The sequence below is a fragment of the Glycine soja genome, chromosome 11, assembly GCF_004193775.1.
Source record: "Glycine soja cultivar W05 chromosome 11, ASM419377v2, whole genome shotgun sequence".
NCBI classification, from domain to species: Eukaryota; Viridiplantae; Streptophyta; class Magnoliopsida; order Fabales; family Fabaceae; genus Glycine; species Glycine soja.
The window spans coordinates 43,867,586-43,888,296 of record NC_041012.1 but is presented as its reverse complement, the minus strand read 5'-3'; the positions used below and the strand labels follow the sequence as shown (position 1 = coordinate 43,888,296).

The following is a 20,711-nucleotide window of genomic DNA, read 5'->3' as shown; positions in this document are numbered from 1 at the left end:
TTCACATACATGCAATGCAACATCAATATACTCTGGTACGTTGTAGCAAATGATCCTACGTACTACTCAAGACTCAAGTCAAGTCAAGGATTGGTAGTTGTGGGATTTGGTGAGAAGGGTGGAAGTGTGCGAATAAATGGTGAAGGTAACCTATACTCTGGCCAGTCCGTTACTGGTGGAAATGGAGGAAATATCACTCGAGGAGGAGAATTGCCCATATTGGGCATTGTGGGTGCCATAAGTTTCCTACTTGCTTGGACATTGCTAATGGACAAAAGTGACAAAGCAATGAAGAAGAATGATAAGAGAAACACACGGAAGGAGGCCATTTTAGTAGTATATGGTCGAAATCAGTAACTAGGAAAAGTGTAAGAGGATTCGTGGTGATGAGATATGGACCTGCCATACTTGAGCTTATATAGTGAACCTTAGAATTGGAATTCACCTAAAGAACGGTGTTTCATGTGTGGATCGTTACACTTCATCCACATCGGTTTTTAATGGCATCAAATGTTGGGAGTGCAAAATTGAACCTGTTCATTTTAATGCTTTGATTCTATCTTGGCAGTTAACGATCTTTTTCTCCATGTTTAATTGGTATGAGTGCAGACGATATTTCCAAGAAGGATGATTTGCAAAAATTGTCTAGCTGGTTTGAGTGTGAAGGGTGTGGAGGGTTTTTTTTTTTATAATTTTGACTAGTTTTTTTGGTTAAAATTTTGGCACCAAACCAACACACAATTATCCACCATTTCCTAGTAAACATTAATAGTGATGAAAGTTTCATGCACAAGGTTGCCGTGTAATAAAAGGTAAGAGTATTGTTGTGGGGATTAATGTGCACATAATTAGATGGCTAATTAGGTTGTTCTGAGATTTACAAAAGGAGAGGATATTCCTTTCTGTACTGACTACTGAGGTATATATCTCTAGAGACAGGCTGCGAGATAACAGCTATTGGACACTCCAACACTAACATCGATTAAGAGGGTCTATACATCACGTACGGCTGCAAATGGCTTTTCACACTGAAGTAAAACAGGTAATATACATAACATTTTATTCCTAGTAAGACGTAAGTGTTGGAAAAATAAAATAAAAAAATGAAGAAAAATAAATACAAAGAAGATGCACAGTCTTGAATTAAATAACAAAATAATAACAGTAGTAAAATAAATTTAAACATGAATAATGCATTATAACATACAATAAGCACAAGGAAAAATAAATTAGGAGAAAAAAATATAGCCTGAATTGAAGCGCGTAAATTATTAATTGTTTGTGTCGGAGAAAATTATTAACTCTGTTATTTAGCTACTAATCCGTTTGTCTACTGTTTGTGTCGGAGAAAATTATTAACTCTGTTATTAGCTCATGACAACACGAATAAATTCTGCTTCCTAGCTGTGGCTACGACGTATTTTTGCCTTCCAGCCTCGTGACAATTTGTTATAGCAAAGTTATGGATGGTTGCATTGTTGAAGATTTCTATGCACCAAACATATAGTATGATGCTATATATATATTAGTATGCAGTTTCTTAAATATTTTATTGGTGTTGTTTTTTAATCAGAAGTTTTACTTTTATTTAAAGTCTGATAATAAAAATTTGCATTAAACAATACCTATAAAACATTATTGAAATTCGGATTATTATAGTTGTTACGTACAACTCGATCACCTTGTACGGACTGTACATGAGCTATATAAGCCAAACGTAGAGAAATCGAATAGCTAAAATGAAATACTCCCAGTGATGTGAATATAAATAATTAGAGATCGAGCTTATTAATTGGGATATAAGAGCTAAAAAAACAGGAAGACATCGTTATTGTATATCTGTGTAATCAGTCACAATCTATAATATAATAATAAAAAATTACAAACAGTAACAAGAAACAACTCATAAATTGAAAAGAAAATACACTGTTTTTCACAACAAACAACAAAAATATTACTATGATAACACCATACAATAATGCTCTCACAAACGCGAAAGAAATCAAACTATATCGATCTATTGCATGCATGCAACTTGGCAGAGATATACCAAGTCAGAGGGCGTAGGTAGCCCAGGATGAAATTATGAAAGGTATTTTAAGGAGTGGAAGGTGGTGGGGAGAGGAATGGGATGGAGGGCATAGTGGTTGGAATTGAGGGCAATGGAGGAATGTTGAGCTGTGGGAGTGTTGGAATGGTAGGGATGCTGCTGGGAAGTGGAGGCAAAGTGGTTGGCAAAGATGGTAGGTTAGGTTGTGGAAGTGTTGGGATAGTAGGCAAAGGTGGAACATTGGCCTGAGGCAGTGTTGGAAGTGAAGGCAAAGGTGGCAATGTTGGTGAAGGCAAACTTGGAATACCCGGCAAATTTGGTGCAGTACTTGTTTGCATAAGATGGCGAGCTGCTAGGCTCATGCTCATGCTTGAGAAGGTCAGAGCAAGAAGGAAAGCTGTGATGAATAATTTGCTTGAGGCCATAGCTCAATGGAAATGGTAAGAATGAAGAAGAGGAATTGCCAAATATGAATATGGTGTGTATGTGCTCTGAGATTGTATGAGAGGCTGAAGGATAGTGCTTGGTCTTATATAGGGCTAGAGAGTTGGGATATATCATGGTTTCACTTCAACTTTGTTAATTTGGAGAACCAAATAGAGAGTAGCCAATCTTTTTGTTAGTTCACCTATCTCCTGTATTTTTATTACGTTGGACTAATAAGGTTTTGGCTATTATATGAAGTTATAGTCCCCAATATTCAAATGTAGGATGACCAACTCATCAGATTTTGTATGCATTAAAGAAAGAAAGAGTTGTTGTTGGAAAAGGGGGAATACCCAAGAGTTGGTTCATCTAACTGAGTTCACCTCAGCTACCATTTTAGTCTTTGACCGCCAATCACCGAAATGCATCTATTTGACTTTGATGACCACAATTAGGAGGAATTTATTTTCGTAATTTTTTTAATCTTGTTTTCCACTATTATATTTTTTTTATTTTTTTACTCTAGAATACTGATACAAAGCTTCAAACTTATATCCTCTCACATTAAAAAAAAAAATTACATATTACATCCTCTTAAAGGCGTAGTCTAATAGTCTATATGAATCCACCAGTACAAGAAAAAAATTATAAGATGCTCCATTACAAGGTGCTACTACAAAGCATATATATCTCACCCAATCAAAGGATAGCAAACAACGATGAAGTCAATAAATAAACACGTAAGATATTAGGAAAGCTTGAGCGTGACGTGAACCTTTATTTTACTGCACTACATCACCACATGCAATGCAAGTTATGCAACATCATCGATATACAGTACATGTATGATCTGCTGATCATATATACTATTCAACTCAAGGATTGGTTGTTGTGGCTGAAGGAGGTGAGAAGGGTGGAAGCGTGCGAATCAATGGGGGAGGCAACCTATACTCTGGCCAGTCCGTTACTGGTGGAAATGGAGGAAATATCAGGCGAGGAAGAGAATTCCCCAAATCGGGTAATGTTGGTGCCAGAAGTTTTCTACTGGCTTCGACATTGCCAAAGGAAAAAAGTGACAAAGCAATGAAAAAGAAAGATAAGAGCAGCACACGGATGGAGGCCATTTGAATAGTAAGAGGATTCGTGGTGATGAAGACAAGAGCCTTCCCTTGAGTTTTTATATTAGTGCACCTTAATTAGAAGAAGAGGAACTCACCTAAAGAACGGTGTTTCATGCATGTGTCGGTTTTAAATGGCATCAAATGTTGGGAGTACTGCATTACTCTCAGACGACTTAGACTTTGAGTACTTGATTTGTCATATATTGATGCAAAACTGTACCATCAGTTCATTTTAATGCTGTTCAATTCTATCTTTGCTGTTAACGATCTTTTTTCTTCATGTTTAATTAATATGCATGCGCGCAGACGATATTTCCAAGAAGGATTATTTGCTAAAATGTCTAACTGGTTTAAGTGTGAAGCGTGAGGGTTTTAGTACTGTGGCTTATTACTCAGTTCATCAAAATTTAAATTATATATAATCAGTGTGTTTTTATATATAATCAGTGTGTTTTGGACTCTTATTTTCGTACAACATAAAAAAAATATTCAAACTAGCAAAAGCTCTATGACATGCAAATATGAATGAATTGTGCTTCCTGTGGTCACAGTGTATTAATTTTCCCTTCAAACTTTTTTCAGCCTAGGGGACAATTTAATTTGTTAATTGCATAATTGAAGTTATATATAGATAATATTTAGAAGTAATTTTTTAATTACTTTTAGTGCTGTTTTTTAATCAGAGTTGAATTTTCACTTTGATGATCTGTATATTTTTTTATTTTTCTTATTAAAGATCAACATAGATATATTTCTGAAGTAAAAAATCAATGTTGATTGAAGAAAAACAACATTTATTGAACATTATTTAAATTTTTGTTTTTTTATTATTATATATACCATATATTTGGATATGTTATGACATAAAGTAGTATGTTTTGTTTTTATTTTCTCAATGATTAGTTTTAAGAACAACACCGGAAAATTATTTTTTAAATTAATATAACGACAAATTATTGTAAAGTTTGTAACTTATACGTAGTATATTGCTTGATCTGAACTTCATGTTAATACCTTATTATTAAGTGCAATAGACAGCAGTTAAGCTTAATTAGACTTAAGTTGCTAATAATTTGTCATTATTGCCTTATAATCTTTTTTACTGTTTAAAAAATTTATCTAACTCGTCATAATGGCTTATTTTTTATGCAATAATAATTACCAAAAAGAGAAGCGCTAAAAGTTATTATTTGCTAATATTTATATAACGAATTTCAGTTAGTGTGAAACTATCACTATTGTTATGTACAACTCAATCAGTTTTATGAAATGAAACACCAGATTTAATTTCTCGCGGTTAGCGGTTCACAATGCCACGTTTTGCTATATTTACTTCTACTCGTTACCTGGTAAATAGACTACATGAGTTATATAAGCCAAACGTTGAGAATTCAAGGTGTCAAGTGAAATACTTTTAAGTGATGTAATTAAATATAAATAATTAGGATGTTGAAGAGCTTAAAAGGAGAAGACAAATTAATCATAATTGTATATATAATTGTGTAATCAGTACACAATCTATATAATATAAGAAAAAGTACAAGCAATAGCAAGAAACTCATAAACTGAAAACAAACAAAATACACTGTTTTTCATCACACCAAACAACAAAGATTGTATGATATATAACACCATACAATGCTCTCACAAATGCGGGAAGGAATCAAGCCATATCTGTTGCATGCATGCAATTTTGCAGAGACACCACCAAGTCATAGAATGAAGAAATGAAGGGAAGGGTATTTTAAGGGCTTGAGGCTGAAGGTGGCGGGGAAAGAAATGGGATGGAGGGCATAGTGGTTGGGATTGAGGGCAATAGAGGGAGGTTGAGCTGTGGAACTGTTGGAATGGTTGGGATGCTGCTGGGAAGTGGAGGCAAAGTGGTAGGCAAAGATGGTATTGTAGGCAATGGGGGAACATTGGCCTGAGGCAGAGTTGGAAGTGAAGGCAAAGGTGGCAATGTTGGTTTAGGCAAATTTGGTCCAGTACTTGTTTGCATAAGATGACGAGCTGCTAGGCTCATGCTCATGCTTGACATGGTCAGAGCAAGAAGGAAGAAAGCTGTGATGAATGCTTTGCTTGAGGCCATTGCAAGAATGAAGAAGAATAAGAATTTCCAAATATGAAAATGGTATGTATTTGCTTTGAGAATTGGATGAGATGCTGAAGGATAGTGCTTCGTCTTATATAGAGCTAGAGACTAGAGAGTCATTGGTTGGTTTCAGTTCAACTTTGTTTGGAGAACCAAATACCATATTTTTGTTAGTTCACCTATCTCCTGTATTTGAATAAATCATTTTATTATATATTTTGGACTAATAAGGTAGTTGGCTATTGTTGAGTTATAGCCTCCAATATTCAAATGTGAGGCTTACTTTGTGGTAACAACGATAGTTATTCCTTTTTTTAAAAAAATATTTTTACTTGTTTTTGTTAATTATTGGGGAGAATTGGGATTGGAAAACAGAAATTAAAATACCAAGAGTTGGTTTATCTAACTCAGTTCATCTGATTCTCAGCTACCAGACGTCACCATTTGCAGCCAATGGCGTTTCATAGTTACACTCACACATTAGGCCAACGAGTATTACTACCATTTCAGGCTTTGACCAATCACCCAAAAAGTCCATTTGACCACCATATAATAGGTGATTATTTTATTAATATTCTTTAGTACACAGAATATGCTCCTTTTTCCTTACAGAGCTTCAAATACACGGTACGTACATTCCCTCGCATGAAAAAATAAAAACTGCATGCATATGAGATAGTCTTAAAGACAGTAGTAGTCTATCAACCCAGTGGAAGAATTAAAATGATGTAAAGTTTATTCGTTACTATTTTTAATGTTTTGAACGGATATTTCACATTTGGTATTGTTACTACTTACCACTACTATTTGAGAGCCTGAGAATGAGGAATCCCCATGTATCCAAAATGGTTTGAGCCTCCCAACTTATTTATCTGCCAATTTATATATTTCTTTATCTCTATATTTATATTTATTTATACAGATAGTTAAATCAACTTAAGTTTAACAATATAGTTATTAATTATTTAAGAAGTTAATTGGAATATGTTGATACCATATACCATATAAGATGTTTTATATGTTAAACTAATTATAAATATCTATATTATTGTTAAAAAATATTATTTTTTATAATAATTATTTTAATAAACATACTTAAAGTATTACTTAATTAGTTAATGTAAAACAAAAATATGCTTAAAAAGTTGCAGTGTATTAATATATATATATATATATATATATATATATATATATATATATATATATATATATTTGTGTGTGTTGGTTAGTGTGTGTCATCTAGTAAAAATTCTACTAAAGATAAAGATAAGGATTGGATGTAGACCAAAATTAAAGAATGAATTAATATAAAAATGTTTGTGAGTAACATTCTTTCTTTCTTGTCATTTGTTTACATTTAAGTTTGATAATGCATAAAAATAAGTTTTCTATTTTAAAGAAACTTGAATTTAAACTCAATTTGATTTATAGTTTAATATAGAAGGTTTCAAATAAATTTAAAAGTGATTTCTCAGTTCAGAAATAGTGCTAAAAAATAGACTAGTGCTACAAAAGTTGTATTTTTTAAAACAAGCTTCTCAACATTAAAATACATTCTGATTATTATACTTTCTTCTCTTAAAATGAGAGAAAGCATTTCCTTACTCCTAACTAATTAACTTTATAGTTTAGATTGTCAAGAAACAACTTGAGCATTAAAAGCCAAAAGATATTCTTTACTTTGTGCAGATCAGTATTCAACCCTTTTACAGTCATCGACCTTCTAATTTACTTCAAAGCGATCATTCATAACCATTGATAAAGGATTCCTAAAAAAGTTAAGGATTAGTACGCAATCTTTTAAAAATTTCAAAATTGAAATAATTAAGTCTTATACACATGCAAGGTAGTAATCAAGAATGAAAAAAAATAGAGAGAGCTTATTTTCTTTCTTTTATCAATTGAGAGTCATTTGAAATGAAAGTTTCATGCACGTTCTCAGAGACTATGGATCCTTTTTTTGACTTTGACTCTCTCACTCTAGTGGGTGCCTTTGATTTTATTATTGGAAAGTAGCTAGTTTAGCTCCATTCACTTGAGTTTTTCAATATTCCTTTTTATTAATGAAGTAAAAGATCAGTAAATAAAACCTGAAAGTCAACTTGAAGTAAGCAATTTAAGACTTTAAATAGAAGATAACTTGAATACCATTATTCAAACAAATTTTACATGAATAAATTTCCTCTTAATAAAAGTTTATTATATTAATACTTTTAATTAAGGCATTTATCCGAATGTGTTCTAAGTATCCATATCATTTATATTTTGTCAAATTATGTTACCCTTTGAATAGAAATAACTCGATAGGAGGCTTAGCAACTTAGGAAAGCAAAGTGTATAAATTTATATAATTAAGGAACATGGATTATTTATTATATATAGCGTATATCCTATAACAATAGATGATCCCCAAGTACATGAAGTAAGGAGGAGGAAGAAAAAACAATAATCCTATCCATACAATACAAGATGGAAGAACAAAGGAAAATGAAAGATTACTATAAATATTCCCCGGCAATAAATGGACAACGTACAATATATATCACCATCACATGTATAACATAAAAACAACACGAAATGCAGCCAACGATCACTGAAAGCCAGAACCAAACTCCAAGGATACGAGTGCCTATGTATCCAATAAGCAGAGTAGCTTCATTTAGGGAGTGGTGGCTGAAGGTGGTGGGGAGAAGAAGGGGAAGGAAGGAATAGTGGTTGGGACTGTGGGGAAGTTTGGAAGTAAAGTGGCAGCAAGTGGTGGAAGAGTGACCTGTGGAACAGTTGGAATGGTTGGAAGAGATGGGATTGTAGGCAAAGGTGGAACATTGCCCTGAGGCAGTGTTGGAAGTGAAGGCAAAGGTGGCAATGTTGGTTTTGGCAAAGGCAAATTTGGTGCAGTACTTGTTTGCATAAGATGGCGAGCTGCTAGGCCAAAATCCATGCATGAGAAGGAAATAGCAATGAAAAAAGCCAAGATGAAGCAGCTGTTGGAGGCCATGGCAAAAGACTTAATGAATTTGCTTTGTGATAACTGATAAGTGATAGATAGTATGCAAAGGGACTTTTGATTTGAGCTTAATTGTGTGCAAATTCCAGATGCTAGTGGCAGGCCTTTTATACAAAATGACTGCTACCCTTTGTGGCTAAGTCCCTTTGAGTTTTCTTTATGGTTGCTAACCTTCCTTAGACTGTTCAATACGTTGTTGGACTACCTTGTTGGTAGTGGTTGGATAGTTTAATCTTGGGGATTCAAAGGTAGGACATCCAACTTTATTTTCTTTAGAATAATTTATAATAAGAGAGGAAAAGTAGATTTTTGCTTGTGGGTTTACAATGTGTTTGGTATTCCAACGGTGAGTATAGAACAAGGAAAAGAAAAGAAGGAATAGTGGAATTTGTTTATTGAGTTATGAGTTGATATTATTAATGTCTAAATACTTTTTTGTTCTTAAAATTTTCATAATGTTATTATATTATATTAATTAATTTATGAGTCTCCAAGTATTTAAATTCACGACTTCACTTAATAATTTTTTTAAGAAAATAAATTATAGTCGTGTTTTATTTTATGACTTCACTTAATAAATACATAAAAACTAACATAAGTCGTGACAATCAACTTCCCTTAAAAAAAAATCATGACAATGAACCCGACTTCTATAAAGGAAACAAAACAAACTAGGTGACTAATGCTAGTCATCTGAAGGAAAAAAAACTCTTGGATCTAGAGTCATGAAAAAGAGAACAAGAAATTATCTCTTAATTATTTTTTATGTGTGTTTAAAACATCCATTTTATTTTGATTTAGAGTCATGTATTTTTTTTACCTTAAATCTTAATTCATCATTTATAGTTATATAGTCTAGATTTAATCCTTCATTCTCGTATAAATATTTCCTCTGGTAAAATATGTCATATATATATATATATATATATATATATATAAAAGGACTAAAAATAAAATAAAAATAACAATTGAAATTTAAAAAATACTATTCATAAGAAACAAACAATATATTTAAATCTTTATACAAATAACATTCCTATGAATTATACTGTAGCAGTTTATTCAGCATCAATATAATCTTATCTTATTTGAGATAAGCATTATTGTTTAAATTCCATTACCAACGGTTTAAATATCTTAAGATCAAATGCAATCTTCTCAATATACTTACTATTCATTGGAAGAAATAAACATCTGTCCTGAAAAGTCATGCTTTTTGAACCTGAGATGTAACCTTTAAAGGTTTTGGTTGGGCCCAGAAAAAAAAAAAGGTTATGTTAATATGTAAAAATTTGTGCTTTTTCTAGGAAAAACATTGACATCAGAAACAACTTGTCTTATGTATGGCAGATTCTTAAAATTCAGGAATTAAAATCATTCACCATCTTGCTTTTCAGAGAAGCGACCTATGGTCCTATGCTGGGGAGGCTGAAATTGCTAGAACGCTTTGATTACAACGCATGTGTTATCCTACATATGGAGCCTGAATTGCTCTTTGGCTGGAACTTTGAAGTGTAAATGCTACTTTTGAAGTAATATCAAATTAATTAGCCCTTGAAAGATAAAAGTGATGGCATTAGTTAAGGACCAATTTGATATACCCAATAAATGGAGGACCAATTTGATGTGTAGTATATCTTTGGAGGATTGATAGAGACATTTAATTTTTAGTTGGAATTTGGAAAGAACAATGACAGCTACAGGCCATGAGGACAATTGATATTTGATAATTCCTGCATGGTCTGTAGATGATGAATGAATCCTACTAAAGAGAAAAGACATGGAGATAAAAAAAGAAATATATGCCATAGCTTAATTAGGTCATATTGAAAGAAACTTCTGCCTCCATGATCACAGTATTCAGAAATTCAAAAAGTTATTGAACTAGAAGATGAAAAGTTGATACATTACAGATCAAAATAAATAATATGCTGAAGTCCAACTGACTGAAACAACATATAAACTGAACATAACATTTAACTGAATGACACATCAGGTACAAATTAAACCCCAACAGAACCACCCTGAAATAGCAACAGCAAATTATAAAAAATACATTTTAGCAAGTGACTAGAGCAAAATAAGTAGTAGTGACTGGATAGATCATAGGTACTCAAGGGATTATGGCGTTATTAACTATTAGGTTGGGAATTGGCACTGGTACTTTAGGGAGTTCAGGAATTGGTACTTTAGGTACTTCAGGAATTGGTAGGTCAGGCACAGTAACGGGAGGGACTGAAACAGGCAACTCTTCCTTTGGCAGTAATGGCAGAGTAGGAAGAGGAACAGTAGGTATATAAACTTTGGAAGGCAATAAGGCTGATTTTGGCAGGGTACGTGCCTCTGCAACCCTTGAGTCAATGATCATGATGAATGAAAATGTTACAAGCACAAGTGCTAAAATGAATGACAATCTGCTAGAACCCATTATTGGAGCTAGCAAATGAATGACTAAGAGCTTTCTTAATTAATCAATATTCTATGCAAGATATGCTTTGAGGTAGTGTAGTGGCCTTGATATGTTGTATGTGGGCTTTTATAGACGAGGTAAGTTTGTCCCCTTATGGATAACTTGTGGCTTTTGTACAAGTTTATCATGATAGTATTTTCAACTCGGATAGAGCCACATGCACATCAGCCTAGCCATCAGGTTCAATTCTCTACTATACACTGCTAGCTAGATTCCTTAGATATATTTATTTATTTTCAATTATATATGTCATAAAAATATGTTAATTATTTCAAGAAATTTCATGTTTTCCATGAAAATAATTGGTACAGTTTACTAAATTTTATGAAACTATAGTGCAACAGGTGTAAAATTGATTCTTATCATTCCTAATAATCACATCATTGCAGTTTACCGTCTGCCATCACAAAACCTTGATTAAAATGCATACAATACAATGTGCTACATCTGGAACTTCAACTGATCTTTAGTTTTAAATAATATAGAGAAATGCAATACAAGCTTATGTATGCTTAGATAATTCCTGTGTGGTGCATCGACAATGAACGAATCCTACAAGTATTTCTATTGTTTTCGGGGTTTATGAGAGTAGGAAAAAGTGATGTCCAGAGAAGCTTAAAATATTTTATTGAGACAGCTCTATATACAGAGCACTAAGCATAACAGATACATCCCTTGTTTCTAGGCATAACAGGATAATTTTATTTAAAAAACAGAATCATATCTCCTAATATTTGAAATGTAAACAACAACATATTAAACTCCTAAAAACAAGGAAAGAGGTTGCAGCTGTTATGGGCACATTTTCCTATTTGAAGAGAAAATAGATGAAGAAACGTATGTATACCATTGCCATATATTAATTTGGCTACATTGAAGGAATTTCTGTATTCATAAATACAGTATTCAGAATTTCAAGATTTTACTGGACTGGAAGATATGAAAATCTGATGTAGGAATACAATCAATACACTGCAAAAAAATTTACTCGAACAACCTTAAAACTGAGACAGTATTGTGTAATTTAATATTATACACTAAGTACAAATTAATCTCAATAGAGCCATCCTATAATGGCAACAACAAATTATAAATAGTAAACGCATTAGACAGTACAAGGTATTATAGCAAAGAACTAGTTTAAGGAATGGTTGCTGGTTGTGACTTAGGATTTTCAGGAACTTGGGCTTTGTAAGGTTTTTCGTTTGGAATGCTCTATAATCAGCTTTGTGACATGTTTGGTTACTCTCAAAAGTATGTTTGGACATTAAAATTTTGCATAGAAACTCAGTTTTATAGAAGCGAGACTTGAGTTGCTTTTCGCAAGCTCGGTTTGTACCTTAAGTTTAAGTGTTCAATTTTTAATCCAAACATTCACTTGGGTACTTTGGAATTACAAGTAGTGGAGGCAACTCCAGTTTGGAAAATTTGGCACTTGTGACAGTGGAGATGTTGATTGTAGTAGGATACCTGCCTCTGCAAACCTTGTCTGACCAATCATTGTTGAAAAAGTTAGAAGCAGAAAACACCATCTTTCAAACTTGTAAATTTTCCTGTTCACGTATGGACCAAATATTGATCAAGCAATCTAATCTTGGAGAAAATTCTGTTTTCAATTGAATTAGGAACCTGTTTTCCTCCTTTACATGATTTCTTGTGCCACTATATAGCAAAAACTCACATAAATATTTTTAGGATCTAACATTCTGTCATGACCAGATATTGATTAACATAATTAAATAAATAATAATAGAGTAAATTACATTAACTCAATAAAGGTTTCTTGAGATTACACAAGTTTTATGAATCAAGTTATATCTTAAATTCCAAGAGAGTATACATTTGTATTGATTCTAAGCCTTGGTCTCACTAAAACAATCGTCAAGAATAGCATTAGAAAGTAAATGTTTTCACTTTTCACTGATAGCTTCAGAATTACATCTCTGCTCAGATTTATAACTCATTCTAACTACCTATCTGATAAATACAGATAAGATATTTGATCTTAGCTTATTGGAATAAAATAGATAACAACTATGCTCCTCTCTTATCAAATCTGATAAATACAGATCAGATAAAATTGAAAAAGTTACAACGTATCTCTTATCATTCTGTTATTTCTGTTGCACAATCAAATAAGTTTCTATTCTCTGTTAAATAGTGTTTATATATATACTACTTACCAGTTACTAATATTTTCAACAAAGCCAATACGAAAGATCATATAACACCAGTGATACCATGCAAGATTACCTTTTCTAAGAGAGTTTGTAGTTTTGACAAATGAAAATTAGCATATATGCAATCAACTAAGCAGTAGCGGCAACTTTCTTAACACTGCATTTTCATCACTCTGTTTTATCAGATAAAGAGCCTTAATGGAAGCACCTGAAGACAAATTCCTGCTATTAACACGATCCTCTTTCATGCCAACGAAATAGCACAAATTCTTCATCCACCATCTCATTGAAACACATCACATATCACATATCCATCACATAAAATTAGCAGAATAACAAAAATGGAAATACAAGAAAATCAATTTGTTATGTAATTTTACAACCAGAAAAGTGACTAAATTTAGATGATTAGATTGTATTACTACTAATATGTCCGACATCCATGTCTATATCCAATACCAAACATGCCCATGTGCTGATGTGCAGCAGTCGACAGATGCATGTTCTATTAGCCTACAATGATAACAGAATTATTAAAGAATCATGCAATAGGATATAAAACAGCTATAACCCTGAAATTCAATCATTAAGATGTGACATTTTTTTATGGTTCAAGAGGTGTGCGCACAAAATTATAGAATTCACCACGTCAGAATAAACACAAAGCTAAGAATGAGAAAGAGATAGAATAAATTATTAAATTGAGAAGCTTCATATTAGCATTGCAAGACTGCATGTAACATCTTTTTTCCGTCATACAGAATAAGATATACTCCTAGCCGATGATCCATTCACCATATGCTACTATCCAAAAAGGCTTTCCCAAATAAGCAATGAACACAATGGGGTAGGTTCAGCTTCAGGCCCAAGTTGTACTTAAGCATACAACCCAAATAAATTAAAATAAAAAAGAGCGTCTGTACCCAAAAGTTATGAAGAGAGAGTACTCATGTTATGTGATTGTTACTAGGTTTGGATATTTGTAAGAAGAAACTGAAACTAGGCAAGTCTTCAAGGCTTATTATCTATTTGGTTTCTGTCTGTAGCTTTCACATTCATTTGGCAATGAATTATGCAGAAACTTCAGATGTTCTGAGAGGTTGGTTACCTTATTTGTATAAGAAATTCTTTGCATGATGATGTTCGGAACGGTTACCTTATGATCTATAAGAATTACTTTCACATTCATCTTTAATTACTTTGCATAAGAATTTTTAATCCAAATGAATGATGATGTTCTGATTATGTTGAAAAAACATGCTCTTATGACCAAATTTTAATCCAAATTTTAGAGGAAGAACCCTAATTTCGCAAATAAGAATTTTTCAGGTAATTCAGAACGGTTAGTAACCACACCATTCCTTCAAATAATGTTTTACGTATTGGACCGCTTATCAAACCGGTCAAGCTACCGAATTAATGGATCATTGGTCAAATTGAAGTCTCATTGATCGAACAGATTTTACCTAACATATATCAAAAAAATAATATAATTAACATAATTTAATCATTCACTACTTTAAATTTCAAATGATAATCATTATAAACTACCTAATATCCAAAATAACAACTAATATTTATGTCAATACAAGTTCGTAAATAAGTTCCAAACACAAATAAATATACAATGTCTTAAAAATAAAAATAAGTTCACAAAAAAAAACTCAGAAAAAATTCATAATTTTTATATATAAAAAAGACACACGGTTGAACCAAAAACTCATTGCGGTTCAACTATAAAGACTCACTCTGATTGAATCAAAGACATTCCTAATTCAACCCAGATCACACCGATTTTGATGTATTTGCAATCCTTACCAAGTTACCATGAACCGAACCAATATGATCACGGAATTCCAATTGGACCAGCCGGTCCAGTCCAATTCTTAAAACACTGCCTTCAAATGAGAAATGGTGGATTGCTGGGAAAAAGTCGTGTTGATTATGGGGTGAAAAAGTATGGACAACATTTGAGTGGAAATCATAAAAAAGACATAGATAGCTCCCTTTCCAACAAAAAGGAGGGGGGGAAATCCTACCTGCTGCATCAGCAGTGTATAAATGAATGAAAAAAAAAAAAAAAACCATCAAAGCCCGGAGTACATTATGACCTTAACGTTTTTTCACATAGCAATAATACAACATACACCTGAAATGATAGGGGGTTATTCAACTCGATCGATTTAAACATCTTATAGATCCTACAAAAATACATAACTCAGCCTATGCTTTTAAAGTCCTACGAATTTTTGAAAAAAACAACACGATGAACACAGGAAAATATAAGTACAAACTTCAACACCAAAATATTTTGTTTTTGGCAGCAATTTTGCCATTTTCCTCCAATTTGGTTCCCCGGTAATCCAATGTCCACTTCTCAAATGAACAATCGGTAAAGTCGTAGTAACCACCATGAATAGAGAGTTCTCCATTTGCCACCTTTTCTTCTATCCAGGGGTAAGTAAGTAGATTTAACAAGGAATGGTTAATTGATTCCTGTACAGAAAACACTTGAAGCATTAGAACTTGAAAGTATTCAACATATTCAAACTTTTTATGGATTAACATTTGCATGACTAGTTGGATTGCATCAATTAATGAGAAGCAGAAACTGATAGCAATGAAGAAATTCAATGAAAACCATGAGACAGAATTCAAAAGGATATACTCATTTTGTTTCAAGGGATGCAGATCCTATTTTCACAAGGGCAAAATAAGATGTGTTTGAATTCTCAAGATGAACTCAGGTTAAGGAGTTTAGGACTATCAGAAAATAGGGGAGGGTTTGTTTCAACAAAGTTATGAGATTCATCAAGGCAGTAATCTAGACCGATTAAGATTTTATTCCTATAAAGCTTTGAAACCCAATATAGGAGTCAACATACGCCTCCAAGTTGGCAATCCCCAATTTTCCAAAACAATCAAGTATTTTTAGCTACAAAAATCCAAAACAGAGGAGAAGGTTTAAGAAAATGCAAAAGCAATGGAAAACATTAAAAAAATATATATTCATCAAAATCTGCTTGTGCAGATTGACTAGCAAAGTCTGTAGCAGGTTCAGAATACACTTTCTTTACTTAGGATATATGTCCCCCTCTGTAACATCCTCTTCTTCTAACTGATGCTACGGGTGTAATTAGGCTTAGATTTTAGTTTGCTATTACTTTTCTGAATGATAAAAAAACATTCACCAAAATCGCATTAGGAGAAACTGAAGATAAGTCTTCAAGATTACTTCTGTCAAAATACTAGTGCCTACCCTTCCCACCCCCACCCCCACCCCCTTTCCCTGCCAAGTGTCAAATATCATAAGCCATTATGCACTATTTGGGGACAGTGTATAAACTATTTGAAATTTCAACAGCCAAATCACACATTAAAATCTAAGAACAAAAATAAATCACCTTCTCACAATGCTTGCACTGCTCATCAAAGCTGAGGTTAGAAGCAGCAGCCTTGGCTTTTTTTCTTGCATTCTTCCCAGCAATGACCCAACTTTTTATAAAACTACAAGGGAAAAAATATATTTTTTCAAGTTAGAAATGTATGTCACATTTTAATCAAAGAAAGCAAAAGGACAACCAACATGTAGAATTAAACACCTTTTTTCAACATCATCATCTTGCATACCCATCAGGGCACGTATACCACCACAGCAGCTGTGGCCAATGACTAAGATGTTCTCAACCTGTAATGAAAATATTTTGTGTCTCCTTAAAAATGAGTACAAATCTTACAGTTTTAGGACCAATAATATAGAGAGCTATTAGAATCTCATGCAATCAAATATTCCATGGATATTTCTTGGGAGTCTTAAGTATTAGAAGCTACTTCAGCATGTCTTATAATGATATGTTATGAGTTGACCTCACTAGTGCCCAAGCTCAATAAGTGTTTTGCAATCAACCTAACAAAAATGCTATGAAAAAAATAAAATAAAATAAACTCATATTCCTCCCGCTTCATTTCCAATATCCAATCTTCAAATTCAAACTTTTCATAGAAGTTTAGTTATCATAAGATCAGTCATGATTTTAACCAAATCATTTTATACTTCAAATAACTACATAATCACCCAAAAGAAATTGTGAATAAGTAAATAAGTGATGGATAAATGAATATTTAAAGCATTATAAGTTTCCAAATCAAGAAAGTAAATCCTGTCTTCCACTTCTTAAGTAAAAAAATGCTTACCAGAAGGGAGTTCACCGCAAATTCAAGAGCCGCATTCGTTTCTGTGGGTCCACTCTGTATCAGGAAAAAGGAAATAGAAGAAGCAAATAAGGTATCTCTTTCTTTCAGGCTTTAAACAATGATAATTATCTCATAAACACAAACAACCAAATCACTAGCAGTGAGACTTATACCTCAAAGGTAGGAACCAAATTAGCAACATTGCGAATCATGAATGCTTCTCCTGGTTGAAATCCCAAAACATTAGAAGGGCATACCCTAGAATCTGCACAAGCAATAACCATGAACTGTTCTGGGAATTGTTAGTAAAGAATACTTATTTGCTAATGCTTCAGTAGACAACTTGAAGAAATGAACTGAAGGGAATAAGAAACAAACCATAAATGAAAAATTAATAAACAACAAAGGGCTTGGCCAAAAGGGTGGGTAGGTAACAGAGACAAAGATAGAGAACAGTTACCTTTGGTGTTTGAACCTTTGCAAGATTTTCAAAATGTTCAATATTTTTCCTGCCAGAAAACAAAGTCAGCATTAAATAAGTTTTTCCCTAAATTAGGCATCAGAAATGAACATCTATGACATGGGTTTTTCTGAAGCTTACAGGTATTTATTCTTTTTAAAACTTAAAAACCTATCTTTCAGGTCATTAAATATATCACACCCATCTTCAGCATCAGCTAAAGTCTTTAGCTTGTTGTTATTAAGTTTCTCTGTAAATCCCGGAGGCCCCATTGAAGCCTTTAAAGTGAAACCTTGATTTCTCCTGCAAACATTAGAGCAAGTTATAGAAGCCTCGTGAGGGGGAAAAAATAAATAAAGGAGCCTCCAATGGGTTTCGTCACAATAAGAATAATTCAAATAATTAACTGTTCTGAATTCTAAGAATTAGCAGCAGAAACTGTAATCTAGCTAGACAAATATTCAAATCAGGGTCCATACATACAAATTACAAAGAAAGAAAATTACAGCTGCAGACTTATTTATAGAATAGGTACTTTGGAGTTATCAAACAAGGGAAGATTGCAATATCAATATGCAATTAAGCATTATGAATCTGCAAATCTGCAACCCAAATCAGCTAGGGATCAGAATTCAGAACCCTCAGTTTCCTCCCTTAAATACGCCTTTTCCTCAATAATTAGGGGAGATTCAAGGTTTATAACCATTTTCATTTATCTTTGTTACATCAATATTTATAAATTAACTGCGAAACTTAGAAACAAAGTAAAGATTGGAACTTTGAAGTTTTCAGATAATTACACTAGCTAGGAACGAACACCCCAGACATGAAAATTAACGTAAGATCAGACAGTAAGCGAATCCAACACGATTGAAGCAAGGTAAGCAGAGAAAGATAGGCACCAACCTTAAAGCCGTGAAAATTCCGAAATGGGTTTGCTCAAAGTTCCCTTTTTTCAGCGCGGCAGGACCAAAGATCTGTTTCACTATAATAATTAGCTCATTCACAAATACAAAAACAAAAAATGGGCACGTAAGAGATAAATAAAGAATGTGACTTGTGAAAACATGAAAATAAATACCGTTGATGTGGCAGATTTGGAAGCGAAGGGATCAGAAGAAAGAGAGAATGGTGCAGGAGCTGCCATTGGAGAACTCAAACACAAATAAAAGTTGTGAAGTGAGAAAAAGAGGCATTGTTTGGTTTTTTGGAATTAAAAAGATTATTAGTTGGTGGGTAAGTTGGTTAGAGTCATGAGAGAGCGTGTGTGTGTCTCCAAGAAAGACGGAGAAACCAAGGTGCTTAAATAAAAATAAAGGTGGCAACAAAAAGGTTATTCCTTTGAACCTCCACCACCAGTTGCCCATGACATGATACTGTCAAACTGTGCTTTTGACTTTGTGACTTCACATAATTCACAATTCCGTGAAGAGGAAGAGGACCAAGTAAATCTGGGGAAGGTTCTGGAATACAAACATATGTACGGTTAAAATGAAAATTCCACAAAAGGAAATGCTGCCTCACAGATAGATAAAGGCATAAAGATATAAGGGTTTGATCATATCAGATCAATAATACACCCTATTACTGCTGTCAATATTATTATTATTTATTTATTAATCTGTTAATTTTAATTGACTTTTAAATTTTATTTTTTAAAAATAATTTCTAGGTTAAGTAATTAATTAATGCTAATGTACTATATGCCCCTAATGCTAGAGAATTTGAATAATTATTATGTTTAACATGTAGATCAATTGGTAAGGAGCGCAATTGTTGTTTCTTATTCTTAATTAGTAATATCAAGTTTAAATTTGTGTAGACCAATCGGTATGGAAAGGTATTGATGTTATTTGTTCTTAATTAGTAATATCAAGTTTAAATTTGGATATACAATTAAATATTTAAAGTGAAATTTATTGTGCATAGTAATCCTATAAAATTTCAAAACTATCTTCCATAAAAGATAACCTGATGATGAGGACCAAAAGAAAAAGAATTTGGATAATTTAAATGAAGTCATAAATAATAAATTCAATATTTATTACAGTTATTTATCAAAAAAAATGCACGAAATTTTATATAAAAAAATGCAGGACTAGTCACTGTAATTTGTATAACAATAATTTTAAAAAAAAATGATGAACATCAAAATCAATGAAAAAACAATTAAAAGACTAATGAAATGAATAAAAATATATTTGTCTTATCATCGAAGCACTATACTTGGATGGTGTACCATTGAGATTCTTTCGGAAAGGCAAATTTGACTAAACGGGAATTAAAACTTTAGAAGTTCTCTAGAGTTTATATCCAGCAAGTCCATCCATCTTGGATGATATACGGTAAGATTTTTCACTTAAATAATATAAAAAATATTTATTCAAATAATTTAGACCAATGATATAAAATATTATTTATCATAAGAAGTCGGTCACATCCAAATTATTTCTCACCTGTCTATTTTTTTTTTTAAACCGATTTTATAACATTGTTTTATTTTTATTTTTTTATAAATCACCTTACAATATCGGTTTTTGGAGAATTGATTTTTTTAACTAAGTTGAGAAAGTGAACTAATTTTTATTTATCTTATTTATTTCTTTTAATTTTTTATTATTTAAATTGTTTTCTATTTTTTTTCTTCCTATTTTTTGGAAATTATTTTTTTTTTCAACTTTTAGTTTACTAATATATATATATATATATAA

At 32.4% G+C, this 20,711-nt stretch overlaps 5 protein-coding genes across 5 annotated transcripts; all 5 read right to left on the bottom strand.

Moving 5' to 3' along the window:
- Positions 1-1,836: 1,836 nt before the first annotated feature.
- LOC114375392 (protein PELPK1-like) lies at positions 1,837-2,568 on the bottom strand. The gene has a single exon (XM_028333165.1). It carries the CDS (start codon positions 2,473-2,475, stop codon positions 2,098-2,100), a length of 378 nt encoding a protein of 125 aa, XP_028188966.1. The 5' UTR covers positions 2,476-2,568; the 3' UTR covers positions 1,837-2,097.
- Positions 2,569-5,062: 2,494 nt separating this feature from the next.
- Positions 5,063-5,773, bottom strand: LOC114375393 (protein PELPK2-like). The gene has a single exon (XM_028333166.1). The coding sequence runs from the start codon at positions 5,684-5,686 to the stop codon at positions 5,342-5,344; it is 345 nt and encodes a 114-aa protein (XP_028188967.1). The 5' UTR covers positions 5,687-5,773; the 3' UTR covers positions 5,063-5,341.
- Positions 5,774-8,031: 2,258 nt separating this feature from the next.
- LOC114375394 (protein PELPK2-like) lies at positions 8,032-8,791 on the bottom strand. The gene has a single exon (XM_028333167.1). It carries the CDS (start codon positions 8,685-8,687, stop codon positions 8,349-8,351), a length of 339 nt encoding a protein of 112 aa, XP_028188968.1. The 5' UTR covers positions 8,688-8,791; the 3' UTR covers positions 8,032-8,348.
- Positions 8,792-10,522: 1,731 nt separating this feature from the next.
- On the bottom strand, positions 10,523-11,200 carry LOC114372872 (protein PELPK1-like). Its single transcript, XM_028330425.1, has one exon. It carries the CDS (start codon positions 11,122-11,124, stop codon positions 10,810-10,812), a length of 315 nt encoding a protein of 104 aa, XP_028186226.1. The 5' UTR covers positions 11,125-11,200; the 3' UTR covers positions 10,523-10,809.
- A 4,217-nt stretch (positions 11,201-15,417) lies between these two features.
- On the bottom strand, positions 15,418-19,496 carry LOC114374204 (beta carbonic anhydrase 5, chloroplastic-like). Its single transcript, XM_028331818.1, has 9 exons — positions 19,082-19,496; positions 18,907-18,977; positions 18,142-18,303; positions 18,001-18,049; positions 17,714-17,827; positions 17,541-17,594; positions 16,949-17,034; positions 16,751-16,853; positions 15,418-15,842 (listed from the first exon to the last, which is right to left on the bottom strand). Exons 1-9 carry the CDS (start codon positions 19,145-19,147, stop codon positions 15,642-15,644), a joined length of 906 nt encoding a protein of 301 aa, XP_028187619.1. The 5' UTR covers positions 19,148-19,496; the 3' UTR covers positions 15,418-15,641.
- Positions 19,497-20,711: the final 1,215 nt, after the last annotated feature.